At 47.0% G+C, this 22,412-nt stretch overlaps 2 protein-coding genes across 3 annotated transcripts in view; both read left to right on the top strand.

The window, feature by feature from the left end:
* The window catches only part of LOC123378470 (zinc finger protein 271-like), a 31,079-nt gene extending 9,087 nt beyond the window's left edge, over nucleotides 1–21,992 (top strand). Inside the window, exons 2-4 of one of the 2 annotated variants that reach the window (XM_045032303.1) lie at nucleotides 3,599–3,712; nucleotides 4,133–5,095; nucleotides 21,033–21,992. In XM_045032303.1, coding sequence (XP_044888238.1) covers nucleotides 3,599–3,712; nucleotides 4,133–5,095; nucleotides 21,033–21,517 — 1,562 coding nt within the window. In that variant the 3' untranslated portion in view covers nucleotides 21,518–21,992. The remainder of the gene's footprint in view (nucleotides 1–3,598; nucleotides 3,713–4,132; nucleotides 5,096–21,032) is intronic. The other variant, XM_045032304.1, reaches the window with a different exon arrangement.
* Nucleotides 12,672–14,350, top strand: LOC123378471. The gene is made up of 2 exons (XM_045032305.1): nucleotides 12,672–13,016; nucleotides 13,736–14,350. Exons 1-2 carry the CDS (start codon nucleotides 12,827–12,829, stop codon nucleotides 14,155–14,157), a joined length of 612 nt encoding a protein of 203 aa, XP_044888240.1. The 5' UTR covers nucleotides 12,672–12,826; the 3' UTR covers nucleotides 14,158–14,350.
* Nucleotides 21,993–22,412: the final 420 nt, after the last annotated feature.

Raw genomic sequence — 22,412 nt, 5'->3', positions numbered from 1 at the left:
GGAGGACCATGCACCTAGATTCTCCTCCTGACCCCACCAACCACTCCCTGACTAAGGTCTGGCTGCAGACAGAGTCTTTCAATCCTTTTATGTTTACTCCATTCACTAGCAAGGGGACTAATGTTTGAGTCCAGTGATCCACTGTCCAGGCCTGTGCATAATTATAGTCCATGAATGGGCAGTCCCATCTGAAACGGCCTGGCTGCTCATATGCAAAACAGCCCCCATGAGATAAAGAGGTTTTGCATTAATTCTCCTGAGTAGCATGGCCCCTTCTGCTTGACCCAAATGTCTCCTGGCTAGCTGAGGGTGGGCTTCCAGTCTCCTCTATTGGCCTTTGTATCCCCCTCTGCTAGGATTCAGTACCCAAATCCCCCTGGATAGCGTCAGTGAGCTTTGGGCTCAGGGGTACTTGAGGCCCCAGCGGTGCACCAGTCTGACTTTTGGCATTTCAGCTTTGGACCAAAGGGACATCAGATAGTTCTTCACCATGGCAATGGCCTCTGCCGAGGTCTCTGGTGAGTGTCTCATCACCCACTCAAGCTTCCCCCCAGAGTTCAAAAGACCAGATCCTGTGGAGTCTTCTGGCTGGGAGAAGGCACGGCCTGGGGGCCTTACCAGACTGATTCCATCCCAGGTTCAACCTTCCATGTGGCTCTTCAGGAGAAGGACCTGTTTTCCCTTAACTTGTTCCCTCTCCCCCACTTCTCTGGACTTCTGAGCATCTTCTAACCTGCTCCTCCAGCCGAAGCATGCACCACAGGCCAGGGGGCAGGGCTGCCTGTACCCCGTAGTGTCCTTTAACCCCATCAGGCTCAGTGTGGGGATTGTGTACGCCATCGCAGTTAAATACAATAGTATCAAGATATACCTGTGTTTATCATATCTGTCTGCCATTACATTGTTCACTCTGCTCGTGTATTCTAATTCCTTCCATCACCCGGAGTGTGTCCTGTCTATTTGGATTGTAAATTCCTCAGGGCATGGAGAATTTATTACTCTATATTTATACAATGCCTAGAACAATGAGGGCCCATTTTTATTGACCCTTAGGCATTAATGTAATGAACATGATTAATAATAATAACTGTCCTGCTGTTTGGACCCCAAGAAGTTGGCCTCGGGATGCTTAAAAATGAGCTGAGGGTAAAATCATGGAATTCTCTTTATGACAAGTATCCTTCAAATTCATAGAATCATAGAACTTAAGATCAGAAGGGACCATTATGATCATCTAGTCTGACCTCCCGCAAGATGCAGGCCACAAAAGCTGACCCACCCACTCCTGAAATAATTCTCTCCCTTGACTCAGCTGTTGAAGTCCCCAAATCCTGATTTAAAGACTTCAAGTAGCAGATAATCCTCCAGCAAGCGACCCCTGCCCCATGCTGCGGAGGAAGGCGAAAAACCTCCAGGGCCACTGCCAATCTACCGTGGAGGAAAATTCCTTCCCGTCCCCAAATATGGCAATCAGCTGAACCCCGAGCATGCGGGCAAGACTCTCCAGCCAGACACTCAGGAAAAAGACTTTCAATATCCCAACATTGACCCTCGGTACTAATTACCAGTGGTCGCACGTTATTGACCTATTGACTAAATCACGTTCTCCTATCAAATCATTCCCTCCATAAACTTATCAAGCTTAATCTTAAAGCCAAAGAGGTCCTTCGCCCCCACTGTTTCCCTCGGTAGGCTGTTCCAGAATTTCACTCCCCTGATGGTTAGAAACCTTTGTCTAATTTCAAGCCTAAACTTCCCGACTGCCAATTTATATCCATTTGTTCTCGTGTCCACATTAGTACTGAGCTGAAATAATTCCTCTCCCTCCCTAGTATTTATCCCTCTGATATATTTAAAGAGAGCAATCATATCTCCTCTCAACCTTCTTTTGGTTAAGGAAAACAAACCGAGCTCCTCAAGTCTCCTTTCATACGACAGGCTTTCCATTCCTCGGATCATTCTAGTGGCCCTTCTTTGTACCCGTTCCAGTTTGAATTCATCCTTCTTAAACATGGGAGACCAAAACTGCACACAGTACTCCAAATGAGGTCTCACCAACGCCTTGTATAACGGGACTAGCACCTCCTTATCTCTACTAGAAATACCTCGCCTAATGCATCCCAAGACCACATTAGCTTTTTTAACGGCCACATCACATTGCCGACTCATAGTCATCCTGCGATCAACCAGGACTCCGAGGTCCTTCTCCTCTTCCGTTACTTCCAACTGGTGCGTCCCCAGCTTATAACTAAAATTCCTGTTAGTCATCCCTAAATGCATAACCTTACACTTCTCACTATTGAATTTCATCCTATTACTAATACTCCAGTTTACAAGGTCATCCAAATCTCCCTGGAGGATATCCCGATCCTTCTCCGAATTGGCAATACCTCCCAACTTTGTGTCATCCACAAACTTTATCAGCCCACTCCTACTTTTGGTTCCGAGGTCAGTGATAAATAGATTGAATAAGATCGGACCCAAAACTGAACCTTGAGGAACTCCACTGGTAACCTCCCTCCAACCCGACAGATCACCTTTCAATACGACCCGCTGCAGTCTCCCCTTTAACCAGTTCCTTATCCACCTTTGGATTTTCATTTCGATCCCCATCTTTTCCAATTTAACCAGTAATTCTTCATGCGGTACCGTATCAAACGCCTTACTGAAATCAAGATATATTAGATCCACCACATTTCCCTTGTCTAAAAAATCTGTTACTTTCTCAAAGAAGGAGATCAGGTTGGTTTGGCACGATCTACCTTTCGTAAAACCATGTTGTAATTTGTCCCAATTGCCATTGACCTCAAGGTCCGTAACTACTCTCTCCTTTAATATTTTTTCCATGACTTTACATACTACAGATGTTAAACTAACAGGCCTGTAGTTACCCGGGTCACTTTTTTTCCCCTTCTTGAAAATAGGAACTATATTAGCTAATCTCCAGTCAAACGGTACAACCCCCGAGTTTAGAGATTCGTTAAAAATTATCGCTAACGGGCTTGCAATTTCACTCGCCAATTCCTTTAATATTCTAGGATGAAGATTATCCGGGCCGCCTGATTTACTACCGTTAAGCTGTTCAAGTTTGGCTTCTACCTCGGATACTGTAATTTCCAACCCCGCACCTTCATTCCCATCAGTCACTCTGCCACTATTCCTAAGCCCTTCATTAGCCTCATTAAAGACCGAGGCAAAATATTCGTTTAGATATTGTGCCATGCCTAGCTTATCCTTAATCTCCACTCCGTTTACAGTTTTAAGCGGTCCCACTTCTTCTTTCTTGGTTTTCTTTCTATTTATATGGCTAAAAAACCTTTTACTATTGGTTTTAATTCCCTTCGCAAGGTCCATCTCTACCCGGCTTTTGGCCTTTCTCACTGCATCCCTACACCCTCTGACCTCAATAAGGTAGGTTTCTTTGCTGATCCCTCCCATCTTCCACTCCTTGTACGCTTTCTGTTTTTTCTTAATCACCCCTCTGAGACGCTTGCTCATCCAGCTCGGTCTAAAACTGCTACCTGAGGACCGTTTTCCCTTTCTCGGGATACAGGCTTGATCTTCAGCTGATCTTCTTCATTTTTATTCTCTTATGCAGGGTTTCCAGTTTCCAAACCTGATGTGATCTCCCAGCTGGAACGAGGGGAAGAGCTGTGGATCCAAGATGTCCAGGGCTCTGAAGAAAGAGAGCTCCAGAAAGGTGCCCAGATAGGTGAGACATCTGTTAAACCAACTGAGAAACTGTCCACAAATGAAGGAAATGTTTGGGATTCCCTACAAAGATCTTATGAGCTCCCCTAATTCAGAATTGTTCCCAGCAGGTGTGGCATCCTCATGGCAGATGTCACTCATGATTTACCACCTCTCCTGACTGACATCTGGCTGTAGCTCCCACCCCAATCTTCCTTCCCCCTGAGTGGGATGTAGACTCACAAATGATCCTCTATTCTCTCTCCTCCAGGGAAGGGCTTTGGGAAGGGCGGGGAGAGGGTACAAATCAAATCCTCTTTGTTTGATCTCTCCAGCACTTATTTTGGTTTGTTCCCACCTTTTCCCATTCCTCTCACTGAGGTTTCCTCTCTCCACAGCACAGGGAGTGACCTATGTCTGGATTCTCTTTCTATCCTTCCAGGAGATGGGATGCTGATTGAGAACGAGGAGAAGAGTCCCCACCAGGAAGATGCTGAGCAAGTAGAACGACATGGGACATTAGCAGGAAGATCCAAAGGGAAAGTTTCTTGGAGTTGTGCAGAGGCAGAAGCCTGTGAGAGTCAGCATAGGCCAGAGAAAAGCTTCTGTAGCGGCTCCGATGTTATTAGACGTGAAAGAATGAACATGGGAGAGAGACCCTACACATGCCTTGAGTGTGGAAAAAGTTTTAGTCAAAGCTCAAACCTCATCACACATCAGATAATCCACACAGGAGAACGGCCCTACATGTGTTCTGAGTGCAGGAAAAGCTTCAGTAGGCGCTCGGACCTGATCAAACATCAGAGAGTCCACACAGGAGAGCGACCCTACATGTGCTCTGAGTGTGGGAAAAGCTTCAGCCAGAGCTCAAGCCTCAACAAACATCAGAGAATCCACACAGGAGAGCGTCTCTACACGTGCCTAGAGTGCGGGAAAAGCTTTATAAACAGATCACATCTTCTCGCACATCAGAGAATCCACACAGGAGAGCGACCCTATATGTGCTCTGAGTGCGGGAACAGCTTCAAACTCCGCTCTCACCTCATCACACATCTGAGAGTGCACACAGGAGAGCGACCCTATACATGCCTTCAGTGCGGGAAAAGCTTCAGCCAGAGGTCACAGCTTACCACACATCAGAGAATCCACACGGGAGAGCGACCGTACACATGCTCTGAGTGTGGGAAAAGCTTCAAACACAAGTCACACATGTTGGCACATCAAAGAATCCACACTGGGGAGACACCCTACACATGCCCTGAGTGTGGGAAAAGGTTTAGTGGGAGCTCAACATTCAGCATACATCAGAGAATTCACACGGGCGAGAGACCCTACTCGTGCTCTGAGTGTGGGAAAAGCTTTTGTTGGAGCTCAGCTTTTATAAAACATAAGAAAATCCACACAGGTGAGTAATGCCATAAATGTCTTGTCTAGGGCTCACCAAAGATTTTTTGTAAATACATTAGCTAATTCCCACAGTTTGTACCATTTTCTTCAGTGTGGTGTGGCAAACCCAGGACAAATGGCTACAAAAGGAGGGGTAGTAATTAGTCCCAGGGAGTTAAAAGGCCTCTCCCTATCCACTGGGGAGAGATAGCCATGAGGAAATAAGGTTCAGCTGGAAAAGGAGTTACCAGGTAACAAATTAGGTTCAGCTGGCCCCAATTGCTGGAGACATTTTTAAACCATCCCTGGCGTGGAAGCAGGGGGGAGAGTGAGAGAAGCAGAGAAGCTGCCAGCAAGTTAGGTGCAGCAAGGCTCCGAACCCTTCCAGCAAGGAAGACTGCGCCCTGTCCCCAGAAGGGGAGAAAACCAGCACAAGGGACTGACTAAGGTAAGGATCAGCCAGACCCTGTGCTACCTGGAAGGATTTGCTTTGCCCAAGCTGGTGTCTCCAAGGCTAAAAAGGACTGAGCTTGCTGAGGAGAAGCAGGTACTTTGCCACAGTGGTCTTTCAGCTCCATGTGAGTTGACGGCCTCTGTCTTTTCCATCTCCCCACCTCCCCCTGATTTGGGGTGAATCTCATCATCCTTTATCAACTCTTTTCTCTTATACAGGTCTGTCGCATCGTATGCACATTTAACATGCGTGATTTCAGCTTTGCACAGTCGGGAGAAAGAAAAAAAAACAAAAAAATGGGCAATTCCACCAGCGTGAGACGCGAATCTGCTGTTCCCACTAAAATATTTTTTTGGGAGGACTTGACAGCAATAGCATGTCTTTAGGCCTGTGATGAAGTTCTCCCCTATAATAACCGTGGAGGGTTGGCAAAAAAAAAAAAGTTTAAATAATGTGTCTGCCCCGGAGTGAGTGTGAGATGGGAGAAGCGAATCTGCTGTTCCCACTACAGTACTCAGTCCCCCTGTACCTCTCATACTGTGTGCATCTCGCCGCGCTGAGTGAGACTCTACTGTGCCTTTACTATTTAAAGAGACAGTACGTATTTTTCATACTGTACAACATGGCTCCTAAACACAAGGCACCTACTTCATCTGATGCTCAACCAAAGAAACACCGATGTGTTCCAATACTGGAGGAAAAATTGTCTGTGTTGGACTTATTGAGAGATGGTATGCCCATCGCCAACATGGCGTGTAAATACGGCCGCAACGAATCTAGCATCCGTGCCATCAAGATTCGAGAGACGGAAATTTGTCAAGCCGTGGCATAGAGTCATAGAATCTTAGGGTTGGAAGGGACCTCAGGAGGTCATCTAGTCCAAACCCCTGCTCAAAGCAGGACCAATCCCCAAACAGAATTTTACCCCAGTTCCCTAAATGGCCTCACAACCCTGGGTTTAGCAGGCCAATGCCCAAACCACTGAGCTATCCCTCCCTAAATATATGGAGATATACCTATCTCAGAGAACTGGAAGGGACCCTGAAAAGTCATCAAGTCCAGCCCTCTGCCTTCACTAGCAGGACCAGATCCCTAAATGGCCCCCTCAAGGATTAGAACTCACAACCCTGGGTTTAGTAGGTCAATGCTCAAACCACTGAGCGATCCTTCCCATCAATTAACTGCTAAGGTGATGAGCCAGGTGCGTGATAAGACTTTAGTGAAGACTGAAAAGGCATTAAACTTATGGCTGGAAGACATGAACTGTAAACATGTGCCTATCAATGGCAACATGTTGCGAGAAAAGGCTCTTAGCATCCATGCGCTGTTCAAACCTCCCGCTGAAGAAGGACAGCCTTCTGATGAGAAGGAATTCAAAGCCAGCCAAGGTTAGCTTAACGGTTTTAGGAACTGCTTCAACCTCAAAAACTACTGGTGAAGCTGCATCTGCCAATGAGGACTCAGCAAAAGCCTATCCCGAACAATTAAAGAAGATCATAGAGGAAAGAGGCTATCTTCCAGAACAAGTTTTTAATGCTGACGAGACTGGGCTCTTCTGGAAAAAAATGCCCACCCGCACTTACATTTTGAAATCAGAAAGACAAGCCCCTGGCTTCAAAGCAGCTAAAGACCGTGTGACTGTGTTACTTTGTGGCAATGCAGCTGGACATTTAATAAAGCCGGGCTTGCTCTACAGGGCTGCAAATCCCCGTGCCCTAAAAGGCAAGAACAAAAATCTCCTGCCTGTGTTCTGCAATCAGATAAAAAGGCTTGGGTGATGGCAGCATTATTTCTGGATTGGTTCCATAAGTGTTTCATTCTGGAGGTCAAGCAGTACCTTGAAGAAAAAGGACTTGACTTTAAAGTGTTGCTGATTGTAGATAATGCTCCTAGCCACCCTGCGGCACTCCGGCTTGCGCATAACGACGGTGAAGTCGTCTTTCTCCCCCGCAATACCACTTCCATCCTCCAACCTCTCGACCAAGGCGTCATTAGCTGTTTCAAGGCCACGTACACGAGGCTTACATTCTCACAGATCCTTACCGCTATGGATGCTGATCCCAATGTTAATGTGATGGAGTGTTGGAAGTCCTTCAACATTGCTGATTGCATCTCTTATATTAAACAAACAATGGATGCAATCAAGCCTGAAACAGTCAATGCATGTTGGCGAAACCTATGGGAAGACTGTGTGAGTGATTTTAAGGGTTTCCCGACCATTGATAAAGAAGTGCAACTCATTGTTCAGGTGGCCAGGCAAGTGGGTGGTGATGGCTTCATCGACATCCTCGAGGAAGAAATTGAGGAATTAATTGAGGGCCATAGAGAAACATTGACTAACGAAGTGTTAGAGGAAAAGACGGTTACTCACCGTAGTAACTGTTGTTCTTCGAGATGTGTTGCTCCTATCCATTCCAGTTAGGTGTGCGTGCCGCGCGTGCACGGCATCCCGGAACTTTTTTACCCTAGCAACTCCGGTGGGCCGGCTGGCGCCCCCTGGAGTGGCGCCGCTATGGCACCTGTTATATACCCTAGCCGGCCCGTCCGCTCCTCAGTTCCTTCTTACCACCCGTGACGGCCAGTTGGAACTGTGGAGTGCTCTCCGTCCTCCACTACCCTAGCTCTCGCTAAAGGTTTTTTGTATATAGTTCGTTCATAGTACGTGTAGATAGTTGTTATAGTTAGTTAGTTAGGTTTTAGTGATAAGGTTAGGGGGGTTTCCCCTCCCTTTCCTCCCCCGGTGCGGGCTCATGCCCAAGGCACCGGGCTTTAAGCCCTGCGCAATCTGCCAGAGGTCTATGCCGATCGGGGACCCGCACGACGCCTGTCTTCGTTGCCTCGGCAAAGGTCACCGGACAGACAAGTGTCCGATCTGTTCCGCCTTCAAGCCGAGAACGCGTAAGGAGCGGGACAATAGACTTAAGCAGCTCCTCATGGAGGCGTCGCTGCAGCCCCCGGCACCGGCCGCGCCGGCACCGAGAGCCTCATCGGTGCAGAGCGCACCGGCTGCCCCGAGCCGCTCCGGCACCGCGGCACCGCGGCCTCAGCCAGCGACTGCAAAGCCCCGGCACCGCTCCCTTTCGCCTGCTAGGAAGCGCAGGCTGGCAAAGGCGATCGCTCAGTCCCGCGTTGAGGACTCAGCCAAAACTATTGCGCCACCGGCGACTCCCGCGGTGGCCGTGCACCAGGCGGGCACCGGCCCGTTGACTCCGGCGCCGCAAGGGCCATCGAGTCCGGCACCGCCACGCTCCCCGGCACCGTCCGCGGTTGAGCCATGACTACCGTCGACGCCGGAGACATTCTACGAGCTGTATCAGCGGCGCATGAGCTGATACAGCTCGTAGAGGCACCGAGCCTCCGGCCCCCGGCACCACCGGTGCGGGCTGTCACCAGCGATGATGATCCGGCCGCCCTCCACGGACCGCCGACGCAAACGACGCTCCCGGTCACGCTCCCGGTCCCGACGAAGGTCGCCATCCCGTCGATCCCGATCTCGGCGCCGCTTGCCATCCCGGTACCGGTCGCCATCCCGAAATTAAAATTGTCTACAGAAGACGAAGATGATGTCGAACAGGAAGAGTAAGCAACTTGGAATCTTCATAAATTTTCTGAAGTGTTCCAAGGAGCGAAACACTTGAATGATTTAATTTCTGAATATGATCCCTCTATGGAACAAAACCTCAAAATCACACGTAGTATTATGGATGATTTAGGCCGTACCAAGAAATGTTTGAGGAGCTCAAAAGACAATAGCGACAGTTGCCAATTACTATGTTTTTAAAGAAAAAACAACCAGCAGCAGCACCAGAGCCTACACAATCAACTTCTCGAGCTGAACCAGAGCCAACCACTTCATCTACGACTCGCTCTCCATCACCCAAGCCTGGCCCATTGTCTCCTGGATCGACGTCAAGCCCTGACGACTCAATAATAGTGTTGTAAGAGGAAGACTAATCATTGGAGTGTGTACAGTACAAGACTAGCAAGAATATCAGGATGACTGGTGACTGTTCAGGTTTACAGTACTGTACTGTACTGTTTTCATTTTTTATTCGTCTGTCTCTCTGTTCTGTTATTAAAAATACTGTAAAATTATATTTTGCATATGTAGTCTTTATTATATACTGTACTGTACATCACTGTATACAATACATAGTACTGTTCAGGGTTGTATAGACAAAATTGTACTTTATGGGTGATTTAAGAGATTTTCAAGGGTCATTTTGACTATACGCAGTTTTCGCTTTACGCGCTGACAGCAGAATGTAACCCCAGCATAAGATGCGACAGACCTGTATCTCCTGTGAGTGTCCCCTTCCTGCCAGAAATATCCATCAGCGCCAGGTTGGGGAGATGGGGTGAACTTAACTAGCTACAGTGAGGTAAAAACGACCCGTGTCTTGGGTCAACTGGGATTATGCATGGCTCATTTTAGCGATCTTGTTGTAACAACACAACTACGTTAGCAGTACAGATATAACCTGGGTACAGTGATTGGGATTAGCTTTCCCCTTGGGCCTGAGCTCACCTCCCTCATTTCCTCTAGTTTAGACAAACCCCGAGCGTCACATTGATACCATTCCCCCATTAGAAAGTGATTGTTAGTCACCAAGTTCCCCTTGGGGGACAGATTGTCTCAATCCCACTGGTTCTCACCTTGCTCAGGGTTGTACTGGACAGAAGTATTTTTTCTACCATTTTCCTTATTTAAAATAGATTGAAATAGAACAAGAGCAGGAGCAGGGCAGGAAAAATGTGTCATTTCAGCCTCTGTGACACCCGAAGGAGATGGAATGAGTCAAAGGGATTCCCTCCTTCCCCATCAGTGTCACAATCCCCCCTCGCCCCAGCAGCATTAGCTTCTGTGTAAGGCACAATAGCGTTTATCCTCCCCACGTTCTACCCCTGCACCTCCCGAAGTGTCACATGATGCTGTGTTCTGTGTGCTCCCTGTGCTTAGACGTCACACTCTGAACCTAAATCAGACTCCTTGGGGCTAAAGATGAAAGTTTCACAGACCTGGAAGGGGAATTTGAATGGATCCCAAACACAGAATAGTAATTCTGTGCTTTCATCTCTGCTTCCATCTCTTGGCAAAGCTGCTTCTGGCCTTTTTCCTGCTGAACTGGGATTGTTTGCAGATGAGAAGTTTGGCTGCTTTTCCCCCTTGTGATGAAACTAAATCTTTTGTAAATAACATGACTCAATAATAATGAGGTGGCACAGAGCAAAGGAAAATTGAATGGATCAGAGGCGAACGCAATGGGAGAATCTCTTTTGATTTATCAGATATAAGCTGCCCTGGAATTTATTTTTATATGAAAATGAAAGTGTCTTCCACCCCTCTGTGTTGTGTGTGTTTCTCTCTGTCCTGAAGGTGCTTTGGTCTCATAAATGGATATTACCTTTGTTTGACAGAATGTACCTCAGATTTATTGGGGACTTTGAGACAAATGACCGTTTGCTAAAATGATAATATTTTATTTTATCTGTCTTTTTTCCCCACCCCTGTATGGTGACTGGAGGAAATTCAAGTGCAGTTCAGTAACTGGGAAAGAATACTGCAAACTATTGGGCATGCTTCCAAGGAAACAAACCATTTTAAAATTTGTGCTCTGAAACAGTGAAGAAAGGCATACTGCAAATTGTGCAATGAACTGAAGTAACTGGACATGTTCACACTTGTTGTGGGTACATTATGAATAAAAACCAAGAGATAGTCAATAACTAGGCTTAATCAATTGATTAATCAATGATTATTAGTCAAAGATTAATACAGTTTAATACAGAAAGGAAGAATACCTACATTACCAGTCCCTGTGGAAGACAGGATTACAGTGCTCACAATGTCTGAGAGATTCTGTGCTTTATACCTAACTGGGGGGAGTTTCACAATTTTCCCTACATCACTTTATCTAATATATCTTTCTTCTCTATTTTCTATGACATGTTTTTCATAGACAGTAATTGCTACACCTTCCATGTAGGGGATATGTTGTAAGTTTGAACATGACATATATTTTATATTTTCAGAGGGGTAGCCATGTTAGTCTGGATCTGTAAAAGCAGCAAAGAGTTCTGTGGCACCTTATAGACTAACAGATGTATTGGAGCATGAGCTTTCGTGGGTAAAGTGGATATTCATCCACGAAAGTTCATGCTCCAATACGTCTGTTAGTCTATAAGGTGCCACAGGACCCCTTGCTGATTTTATATTTTGACGGTCATGCAGATATTAAACAAAAGCACAAGACTTTGTTTTAAATAGCGCAGGCATAGCATTACCTATTTTTCTGCTGTTTGTGCCTAGCCCTGAAATTACAATACTTCAGCTATCTCTTTTTGTAATGTAAATAAAAAAGCATTTTGGAAGGTCTTAAAATGACAATTCAAGAAACATAGTGATATTATATACAGTAAATGTTAATGTTGTATATACTATTAATATTGGCTAACAGTATTGACGTTACAGTCTTTCTCTCACCTAACTTCATCTATATTTTAGTAGCCTGGTATAGCACAACACCTAGAAGCTGTTGTACTTAAGTGTATTTTATAAGCTTCTTGTATCTTAACCCTGGTCTACACTATGAGTTTAGGTCGAATTTAGTAGCGTTAGATCAATTTAATCCTGCACTCATCCACACAACAAAGCCATTTTTGTTGACTTAAAGGGGTTTTAAAATCAATTTCTGTACTCCCCGACGAGGGGATTAGCGCTGAAATTGACATCACCGGGTCGAATTTGGGGGTAGTGTGGACGCAATTCAATGGTATTGGCCTCCGGGAGCTATCCCAGAGTGCTCCATTGTAACCGCTCTGGACAGCACTGTCAACTCTGATGCACTGGCCAAGTAGACAGGAAAAGCCCCGCGAGCTTTTGAATTTCATTTCCTGTTTGGCCAGCGTGGCAAGCTGATCACCACAGGTGACCATGCAGAGCTCATCAGCACAGGTGGCCATGGAGTCCCAGAATCGCAAAAGAGCTCCAGCATGGACCAAATAGGAGGTACTGGATCTGATCGCTGTATGAGGAGATGAATCCGTGCTATCAGAATTCCGTTCCAAAAGATGAAATGCCAAAATATTTGAAAAAATCTCCAACAGCATGAAGGACAGAGGCTATAACAGGGACCCACAAACAGTGCCACGTGAAACTTAAGGAGCTCAGGCAAGCCTACCAAAAAAACAAAGAGGCAAACGGCTGCTCTGGGTCAGACCTCCCAGACATGCCACTTCTATCATGAGCTGCATGCAATTCTAGGGAGTGTCCCTACAACTACCCCGTCCCTGTATATGGACTCCTGCAAGGAAGTCTCGTGCAACAGGGATGAGGATTTTGGGGACAAGGAAGATGATGAGGAGGAGGCACAGCAGGCAAGTGGAGAAACCGTTCTCCCCAACAGCCAGGGACTGTTTATCACCCTGGAGACATTACCCTCCCAACCCAGGCTCCCAGACCTTGAAGGTGGAGAAGGCACCTCTGGTGAGTGTACCTTTGTCAATATAATACATGGTTTAATAGCAAGCGTGTTTAATTATTTGTTTTCCCTGAAGACATGGGATGTATTTGCGGCCAGTAAAGCTACTGGAATGCAGTCAAGCAACATCCATTCTTTATCTCTTTGTGTTATCCTCAGCAGAATGATATCATTCATGGTCACCTGGTTGAAATAGGGGAATTTTATTAAGGGGACATTCAGGGCAGGTCTACACTACGGGGGAAAATCGATATAAGATACGCAACTTCAGTTACATGAATAACGTAGCTGAAGTCGAAGTATCTTATATCGAATTACCTACCGTCCTCACGGCGCGGGATCGATGTCCGTGGCTCTCCATGTCGACTCCGCTACCGCCATTCGGGTTGGTGGAGTTACGGAGTCGACAGGAGCGTGTTCAGGGATCGATATATCGTGTCTAGATGAGACGCGATATATCGATCCCCGAGAAATCGATTGCTACCCGCCGATACGGTGGGTAGTGAAGACGTACCCTCAGAGGTGTCTGTTCCTGCTGGGCTGTGTGCCTGTGGCTGAAAAGAAATCATCCCTGCTGTTAGCCACGCGGTGGTGGGAGGGGTGAAGTGATCATCCCAGAGAATTGGGTGTGAGGGGAGTTAACCCAAAAACTGCCCCCTCTCCTTTTAAATGGCCAACCTATTTTAAATGGTCAACCCAACTCTCCCTTTTTTTCCTCCCACAGCTGCAAATGTTTCAACGCTCCCCCTATCATCTCCGTCCCAGAGGCTAGTGCAGATAAGAAGGCAAAAAAACCACACTCACAATGAAAAGTTCTCTGAGCTTATGCAGTCCTCCCGCACTGAAAGAGCCCAGCAGAATGCGTGGAGGCAGACAATGTCAGAGTCCAGGAAAGCACAAAATGAACGCAAGGACAGATGGCTGGAGCAAGAGGAGCAGTGGCAGCAGCGTGATGAGAGGAGGCAGGATGCAGTGCTGAGGCTACTGGAGGATCAAACTGATATGCTCCAGTGTATGGTTGAGCTGCAGAAAAGGCAGCAGAAGCACAGACTGCCGCTTCAGCCCCTGTGTAACCAACCGCCCTCCTCCCCAAATTCCAAAGCCTCCTCACCCAGACACCCAAGAACACGGGGAGGGGGGCTCTAGGCACCCAACCATTCCACCCCAGGGGACTGCCCAAGCAACAGAAGGCTGGCATTCAGTAAGATTTGAAGTGAAGTGTGGCCTTGTCCTTCCCTGCTCCACCACCCCACCTGGTGCTTCCCTCCTCCCCCACCCCTCCCGGGCTGGCTTGGCAGTTATTCCCCTATTTATGTGATGAAGTAATAAAGAATGCATGAATTTGAAACAACAATGACTTTATTGCCTCTGCAAGCGGTGGTCGAAGGGCGAGGGGAGGGCGGTTCATTTACAGGGAAGTAGAGTGAACCAAGGGGACGGGTTTTCATCAAGAAGAAACAAACGGAACTTTCACACTGTTGCCTGGCCAGTCATGAAACTGGTTTTCAAAGCTTCTCTGATGTGCAGCACACCCTGCTGTGCTCTTCTAACCGCCCTGGTGTCTGGCTGCACGTAATCAGTGGCCAGGCAATTTGCCTCAGCCTCCCACTCTGCCATAAACATCTCCCCCTTACTCTCACAGATATTGTGGAGCACACAGCAAGCAGTAATAATGATGGGAATATTGGTTTCGCTGAGGTCTAACCGGGTCAGTAAACTGCATCAGCACACTTTTAAACGTCCAAATGCCCAATCTACCACCATTCTGCACTTGCTCAGCCTATAGTTGAACAGCTCCTGACCACCGTCCAGGGTGCCTGTGTATGGCTTCATGAGCCATGGCTTTAAGGGGTAGGCTCGGTCCCCAAGGATAACTATAGGCATTTCAATATCCCCAATGTTTATTTTCTGGTCTGGAAAGTAAGTCCCTTGCTGCAGCCGTTCAGACAGACCAGAGTTCCTGAAGATGTGAGTGTCATGTACCTTTTCCAGCCATCCCATGCTGATGTTGGTGAAACGTCCCTTGAAAAGTACCCCTTTCAGTTTATGTATTGGCTCTCTTGTCCTCCGGTGCCAAGATAGGGATGTGCGTTCCATCTATCGCCCCATCACAGTTAAGCAATCCCATAGCAGCAAAGCCATCCACTATGACCTGCACATTTCCCAGAGTCACTACCTTTGATACAGCAGCTCAGTTATTGCGTTGGCTACTTGGATCACAGCAGCCCCCACAGTATATCTGCCCACTCCAAATTGAATCCCAACTGACCGGTTGCTGTCTGGCATTGCAAGCTTCCAGAGGGCTATTGCCACTCACTTGTGAACTGTGAGGGCTGCTCTCATCTTGGTATTCTTGAGCTTCAGGGCAGGGGAAAGCAAGTCACAACATTCCATGCTTGCGAAAGTTTAGCAGCCACTAGGAATCATCACAGACCTGCAACACTGTGTGGTCCCACCAGTCAGTGCTTGTTTCCCGGGCCCAGAATTGGCGTTCCATGGCATGAACCTGTGCCCTTAGCACCATGATGTTCACATTGCCAGGGCCCGTGCTTTGAGAGAAGTCTGTGTCCACGTTCTCACCATTCTCGTCACCGTGCTGCTGTCGCCTCCTCACCTGCTTTTGCAGGTTCTGGTTCTGCATATACTGCAGGATAATGTGCAAGGTGTTTAACAGTGCTCATAACTGCCACAGTGATCTGACCGGGCTCCATGCTTGCCGTGATATGGCGTCAGCAGGACAGCAGAGTGGCAGCAGAAGCGTGATGATTGTTTGCAGCCCTACTGCACTGTCTGCTGCCAGTAGCACCCAGGACACAACAGTGGCGGCTGAGCTGAGCGGGCTGCGCGCTTGCCGTGGTATGGAGTCTGCACAGAAAAAAGGCATGAAACAATTGTCTGCCATTGCTTTCACGGAGGGAGGCGTGACTGATGACATGTACCCAAAACCACCCGCGACAATGTTTTTGCCCCATCAGGTTGTGGGAGCTCAACCCAGAATTCCAATGGGTGGCGGAGACTGCGGGAACTGTGGTATAGCTACCCACAGTGCAACACTCCAAAAGCTGATGCTAGCCTCGGTACTGTGGACGCACTCCACCAAATTAATGCACTTAGTGGGGACACACACAATCGACTATATAAAATTGCGTACTAAAAATCGACTTCTATAAATTCGACCTAATTTCGTAGTGTAGACATACCCTTAGTTTTTGCAAAGCTTGCATTCTCCAGCACAGATACAAACGAGAAGTTCATACAAAGATTACAGCATCTACCTACCATACAGTTTCAGAGAATTTAACATGAATATAAAGGACTTCAAATATTATATAATTTACATATGCATTGTTGACTACTTTCTTATTTTGATTATGTAACACCACTATTTCACTTATAGTTGCTAATGATAATACATTTATATTTTTTATCAGTTATCTCACTTTTACCCTTGTATTTACAAGAATTGATTTCCCAGTATATCTTATCTAGACAAACTGGTAGTTTGTAATCAAACAATTTACATCCCTGAAAAATAGTTCTGATTGCAAGAGTTTAGGTAAGCAAGTTACATTCCAGAATAATAGTTCCGTGTTAGAACTCAGGTTTCAGTAAAATTCCATTCTTACATGGTAGCTGTCATTGCAACAGCACTGCCAGGATTTCACAACCTGCATTGTTCCACTTGTGTTTAGTTTAGCTAATTCAATTTGCTCAATAGTTAGATCGCATTTTTCAGGAACATAACTACAACGTTAAGTGGGGAGTTACTGTATTGTGTCCAGTTCTGTCAGCTAGTGTTATGAAGCATTTTGGGTTTTAATTTAGTTTGGGAAACCCAGTGTTATGGCTATATAGTTTCAGATGATCTGGGAAGTGTATGCCCCAATCAGTGGCTTGGAACTTGGCAAAAGGCCCATGGATTTGGATCCCAAAGCAAGTGTGGTCCAGGCCCTACAGAAAATTACTGTTGAAAATATTTCTTTCTGAATAAGGTGCATGCTGCCTATTATTTGGGAAACCCAATCCCTATCTCTGTAGTGATGTAGAAAATGGAAGTGGCATTTTAGAATCATAAAATCATAGGACTGGAAGGGACCTCGAGAGGTCATCTAGTCCAGTCTCCTGCATTCATGGCAGGACTAAGTATTATCCAGACCATCCCTGACAGGTGTTTGTCTAACCTGCTCTTAACAATCTCCAATGATGGAGATTCCACAACTTCCCTAGGCAATTTATTCCAGTGCCTAACCACCCTGAATGTTAGGAAGTTTTTCCTAATGTCCAACCTAAACCTCCCTTGCTGCAATTTAAGCTCATTGCTTCTTGTCCTATCCTCAGACGTTAAGAAGAACATTTTTCTCCCTCCTCCTTCTAACAACCTTTTATGTTCTTGAAAACTGTTATCGTGTCCCCTCTCAGTTTTCTCTTTTCCACAGTAAACAAACCCAGTTTTTTCAATCTTCCCTCACAGGTCAGGTTTTCTAGACTTTTAATCATTTTTGTTGCTCTTCTCTGGACCTTCTCCAATTTGTCCACATCTTTCCTGAAATGTAGCGCCCAGAACTGGACACAATACAGTAACTCCTCATTTAACGTTGTAGTTATGCTCCTGAAAAATGTGACTTTAAGCGAAACAATGTTAAGCAAATCCAGTTTCCCCATATGAATTAATCTAAATGAGGGGGTTAGGTTCCAGGGAAATTTTTTTGACCAGACAAAAGACTACACACACACACACACACACACACACACACACACACACACACTGTCTCTCTCTCTCCGTCTCTAAGTTTTAAACAAACAATTTAATACTGGTACACAGTGATGATGATTGTGAAGCTTGGTTGAGGTGGAGGAGTCAGAGGGTGGGATATTTCCCTTACTGCTGAATGATGAACTAGCAATTGGCTGAGCCCTCAAGGGATAATTCTCTCACTCTGCAAGGCAGCAGGAATGGAGGGAGATATGTGCATTTCCCTTAAATACACTGCCTTGTTAATTAGATCAGCTTGCTGGGACCGCATCCCTGGTGTGTCCCCCCTGCTCTATGGAAGATGGGGTAAGCGGGGTGCAGAAGCAGGGAGGACGGGGACACCTTGACATTAGCCCCCCTCTTCCTTCCCCACCCCCGGCACAGCAAGCAGGAGTCTTAGGGCAGGTCTACACTAAGGGCGGGGGTCGAACTAGGGTACGCAAGTTCAGCTACGTGAATAGCGTAGCTGAACTCGAAGTACCCTAGTTCGAACTACTTACCCGTCCAGACGCCGCGGGATCGAAGTCCGCGGCTCCCGCCTTTTGCAGTTGGTGGAGTACCGGAGTCGACCGCGGCGCTTCCGGAGTTCGAACTATCGCGTCTAGATCAGACGCGATAGTTCGAACTCAGAGAAGTCGAACTCACCGCGTCGACCCGGATGGTAAGTGTAGACTAGCCCTTAGGGAGCAGCTCCAAGGCAGAGGGCAGGAGCAACACCTGGCAGTGGAGGGAGGGACACAGCTGAACTGCAGGCAGCTGCTGCACAGGGAACTTAGGGGAGCGGGGAGCCGATAGGGGGGCTGCCAGTCCACTCTGGTTCCAAGCCCCCACCAGCTAGCTGCAAGGGGCTGCTCTTCCTGCAAGCAGTAAACAAAGCAGGCAGCTGCCAAACTACGTTAGAAGGGAGCATTACACAACTTTAAATGATCATGTTCCCTAACTGTTCAGCAACGAAACAACATTAACTGGAACGACTTGAATTGAGGAGATACTGTACTCCAGTTGAGGCCTAATCAGCGCCAAGTAGAGCAGAAGAATTACTTCTCGTGTCTTGCTTATAATACTCCTGCTAATACATCCCAGAATTATGTTTGCTTTTTTTGCAGCAGCAGCAGCAGTGTGACACTGTTGACTCATATTTAGCCTGTGGTCCACTATGACTCCCATATCCCTTTCCACAGTATTCCTTCCTAGGCAGTCGTTTCCCATTTTGTATGTGTGCAACTGATTGTTCCTTCCTAAGTGGAGTACTTTGCATTTGTCCATATTGAATTCCATTCTATTTACTTCAGACCATTTCTCCGGTTTATCCAGATCATTTTGAATTTTAATCCTATCCTCCAAGGCAACCCCTCCCTGCTTGGTATCCTACGCAGACTTTATAAGTGTACTCTCTATGCCATTATTTAACTAACTGATGAAGATATTGAACAGAACTGGACCCAGAACTGATCCCTGTGGGACCCCACTCAATATGCCCTTCCAGCATGACTGTGAACCTTTGATAACTACCCTCTGGGAACGGTTTTCCAACCAGGTATGCACCCACCTTATAGTAGCTCCATCTAGGTTTGGATTTCCATAGTTCATTTGTGAGAAGATCATGTGAGATAGTATCAAAAGCCTTACTAAATTCAAGATATACCACATCTTCCGCTTCCCCTCTATCCACAAGGCTTGTTACTCTGTCAAAGAAAGCTATCAGGTTGGTTTGACATGATTTGTTCTTGACAAATCCGTTCTGACTGTTACTTATCACTTGATCTTCTATATGTTTTCAAACTGATTGCTTAATTATTTGCTCCATTATCTTTTCAGGTACAGAAGTTAAGCTGACTGGTCTGTATTTCCCTGGGTTGTCCTTATTTCCCTTTTTATAGATTGGCACTATAAGTGCCCTTTTCCAGTCTTCTGGAATCTCTCCTGTCTTCCGTGACTTTTCAAAGATAATCGCTAATAAGCTCATCCCTTGTAGATGCTGCAAATGTGTATAAAATTAAATCAGTGTTGAATGTGAGACAGCTGCAAAATTATACCTGTTTTTAATAAACACCCCAAAATCCCTGGGTTACAGGGATTCTGATCCAGGCCTGGATCTAGTCCCTATTTTAGAGCTGTGGCACCAGATTAAATAAATAAACCAGGCATGTTTGGGGAAGCTATTCCTCACTATCACTACTCACATTTGGTGCGGTTTGGTAAGGATGTTAATCCAGAGAAGTGTCAAGTTACCCCAACCAAGGCCAAGGATTATACAGGAACTCAGGTAGAAATAGTAGGTACCCAGTGGTTGATTTTCACCTTAGAGATGGAAACTGTGATGACCCATGGCCCAGCTAAACTATTTATTTTCAGAACACTACTCCTTAGTTCAGTGGCATTTATTCTGGTCCCGAAGGATGCCATCGTTAAATTGGGAGCAATTGTCCCTTGCCATTTGGGTTGAAAGCTTCATGGGGCAAAGAGAGAAATAGTTGATGCCATCAGAGGACATTCCTTCCCCATCTGGAAGCACTTGTCCAGTGCTTTTTGGACAAGAAGCACTTCCGTGCTGTGCACATGATGATGGTTAGTGAAGGAACGAATGTGTCGGACTCCAAGTTCAAACCGCAGGATACAGGAATGTTGAGTCCCAATTCTATGCTTTCGTCTCTCAGCTTTGCTCTTGTGTCTTATGCATTTGCATGACTTCTCCAACTCCGGCTTCCTTGTCAGATTAGAAAATGTGAAAATAAAATATAGGTGGTTTTCTCAAGATGCAAATCTTCTCACATAGTGTGAGATCCCTTCCACCAATGCTTACAGCAGAAGACATTGGGTATGTCTACACTGCAGTGTAACCCCAGTTTAGTGGGACTCGAGTCAGATGATCCATGTTAAGAAACCCTAGGCTTGAGTGTCTGCAATCTATTTTAACCCTATGTTAGACTTTTCTAACCTGTGCTGCAACCTAGCGCTCGGGCGTCCACTCTCCAATGTGCAGACTCGAGTCAAAGTAACCACATCCCGGAGTCCCTTGTTCCCCCATACCCCAAATGTGGCCGCTCTAGCTCTTGGACCACGGTGTACTGTGTGAAAATATACTGCCCACCTTTCTGTCATCTGGGGAAGGGCTTTGGCTGGGGAGAGGGTGGAAATCAAATCCTCTTTTGTCTCTTCTGCATTTATTTTGGTTTGTTCCCAACTTTTCCTATTCCTCTCACTGAGGTTTCCTCTCTCCACAGCACAGGGAGTGACCTATGTCTGGATTCTCTTTCTATCCTTCCAGGAGATGGGATGCTGAGTGAGAACGAGGAGAAGAGTCCCCACCAGGAAGATGCTGAGCAAGTAGAACGACATGGGATATTAGCAGGAAGATCCAAAGAGAAAATTTCTTGGAGCTGTGCAAAGGCAAAAGCCTGTGAGAGTCAGCAAAGGCCAGAGAAAAGCTACAGTAGCAGCTCAGATGTTATTAGACATGAAAGAATGAGCATGGGAGAGAGACCTTACAAATGCCTAGAGTGCGGGAAAAGCTTCAGATTGAGCACACACCTTATCGCACATCAGATAATCCACACAGGAGAACGACCCTACACGTGCTGTGAGTGCAGGAAAAGCTTCAGTCGGCGCTCAGACCTGATCAAACATCAGCGAGTCCACACAGGAGAGCGACCCTACAAGTGCTCCGAGTGTGGGAAAAGCTTCAGCCAGAGCTCAACCCTCAACAAACATCAGAGAATCCACATGCGAGAGAGATCCTTCACATGCCCCTGAGTGAGGGGAAAGTTTTAGACAGGACTCAGCCTTTATGAGACATAAGAGAACCTACACAGGCGAATAATGCCATAAATGTCTTGACTCGGGCTGGCCAAAGATTTTTTGTAAAATACATTAGCTAATTCCCACATTATTTGCACCAGTTTCTTCAGTGGGATCTCTCAGCTCCATGTGAGTTGCATGTCTGTCTTTCACACCTCCCCCTTCTTTGTGGTGAATCCCATGATTAAGGCTACGATTTAGTCATGGGTATTTTTACTAAAAGTTATGGACAGGTCATGAGCAATAAACAAAAATTCATGGCCTGTGACCTGCCCATGACTTGTACTATAAATACCCCTGACTAAATCTTAGGTGCTGGGGGAGGCTTCCAGAGTGCTGCAGGGGCTGGTGTGAGGGGATCTCCAGGGCACTGCAGGTGCTGGGGGGGGGGCCTCTGAGGCACTGCAGGTGCTGGGGAGGAGGCTTCCAGAGTGCTGCAGGTGCTGGTGCGGGGGGGCCTCCGGGGTGCTGCAGGTGCTGGTGGGAGGGGGCCTCCGAGACAGTGCAAGTGCTGGGGAAGGGGCCTCCGGGGCACTGCAGGTGCTGGGGAGGAGGCTTCCAGAGTGCTGCAAGTGCTGGTGGGGGGGCCTCTGGGGCACTGCAGGTCCTGGTGGGGGGGGGCTCCGAGGCGCTGCAGGTGCTGGTGGCGGGGGATCTCCGGGGCACTGCAGGTGCTGGTGGCGGGGGATCTCCGGGGCACTGCAGGTGCTGGTGGGGGGGCCCTCTGGGGCACTGCAGGTGCTGGTGGGGGGCTCCAGCCCAGGGTACTGTCGCTGCTGCTGCTTGGGGGAGGGAGTGGCAGTGCAGCTTAGGCAGCTCCAGGGTCAGCCGCACCAGCTGCTGCAGACGT

This window comes from Mauremys mutica, chromosome 10 (assembly GCF_020497125.1).
Source record: "Mauremys mutica isolate MM-2020 ecotype Southern chromosome 10, ASM2049712v1, whole genome shotgun sequence".
Lineage (NCBI taxonomy): Eukaryota > Metazoa > Chordata > Testudines > Geoemydidae > Mauremys > Mauremys mutica.
The sequence above is the reverse complement of the archived record's forward strand: the minus strand, read 5'-3'. Positions and strand labels throughout refer to the sequence as shown.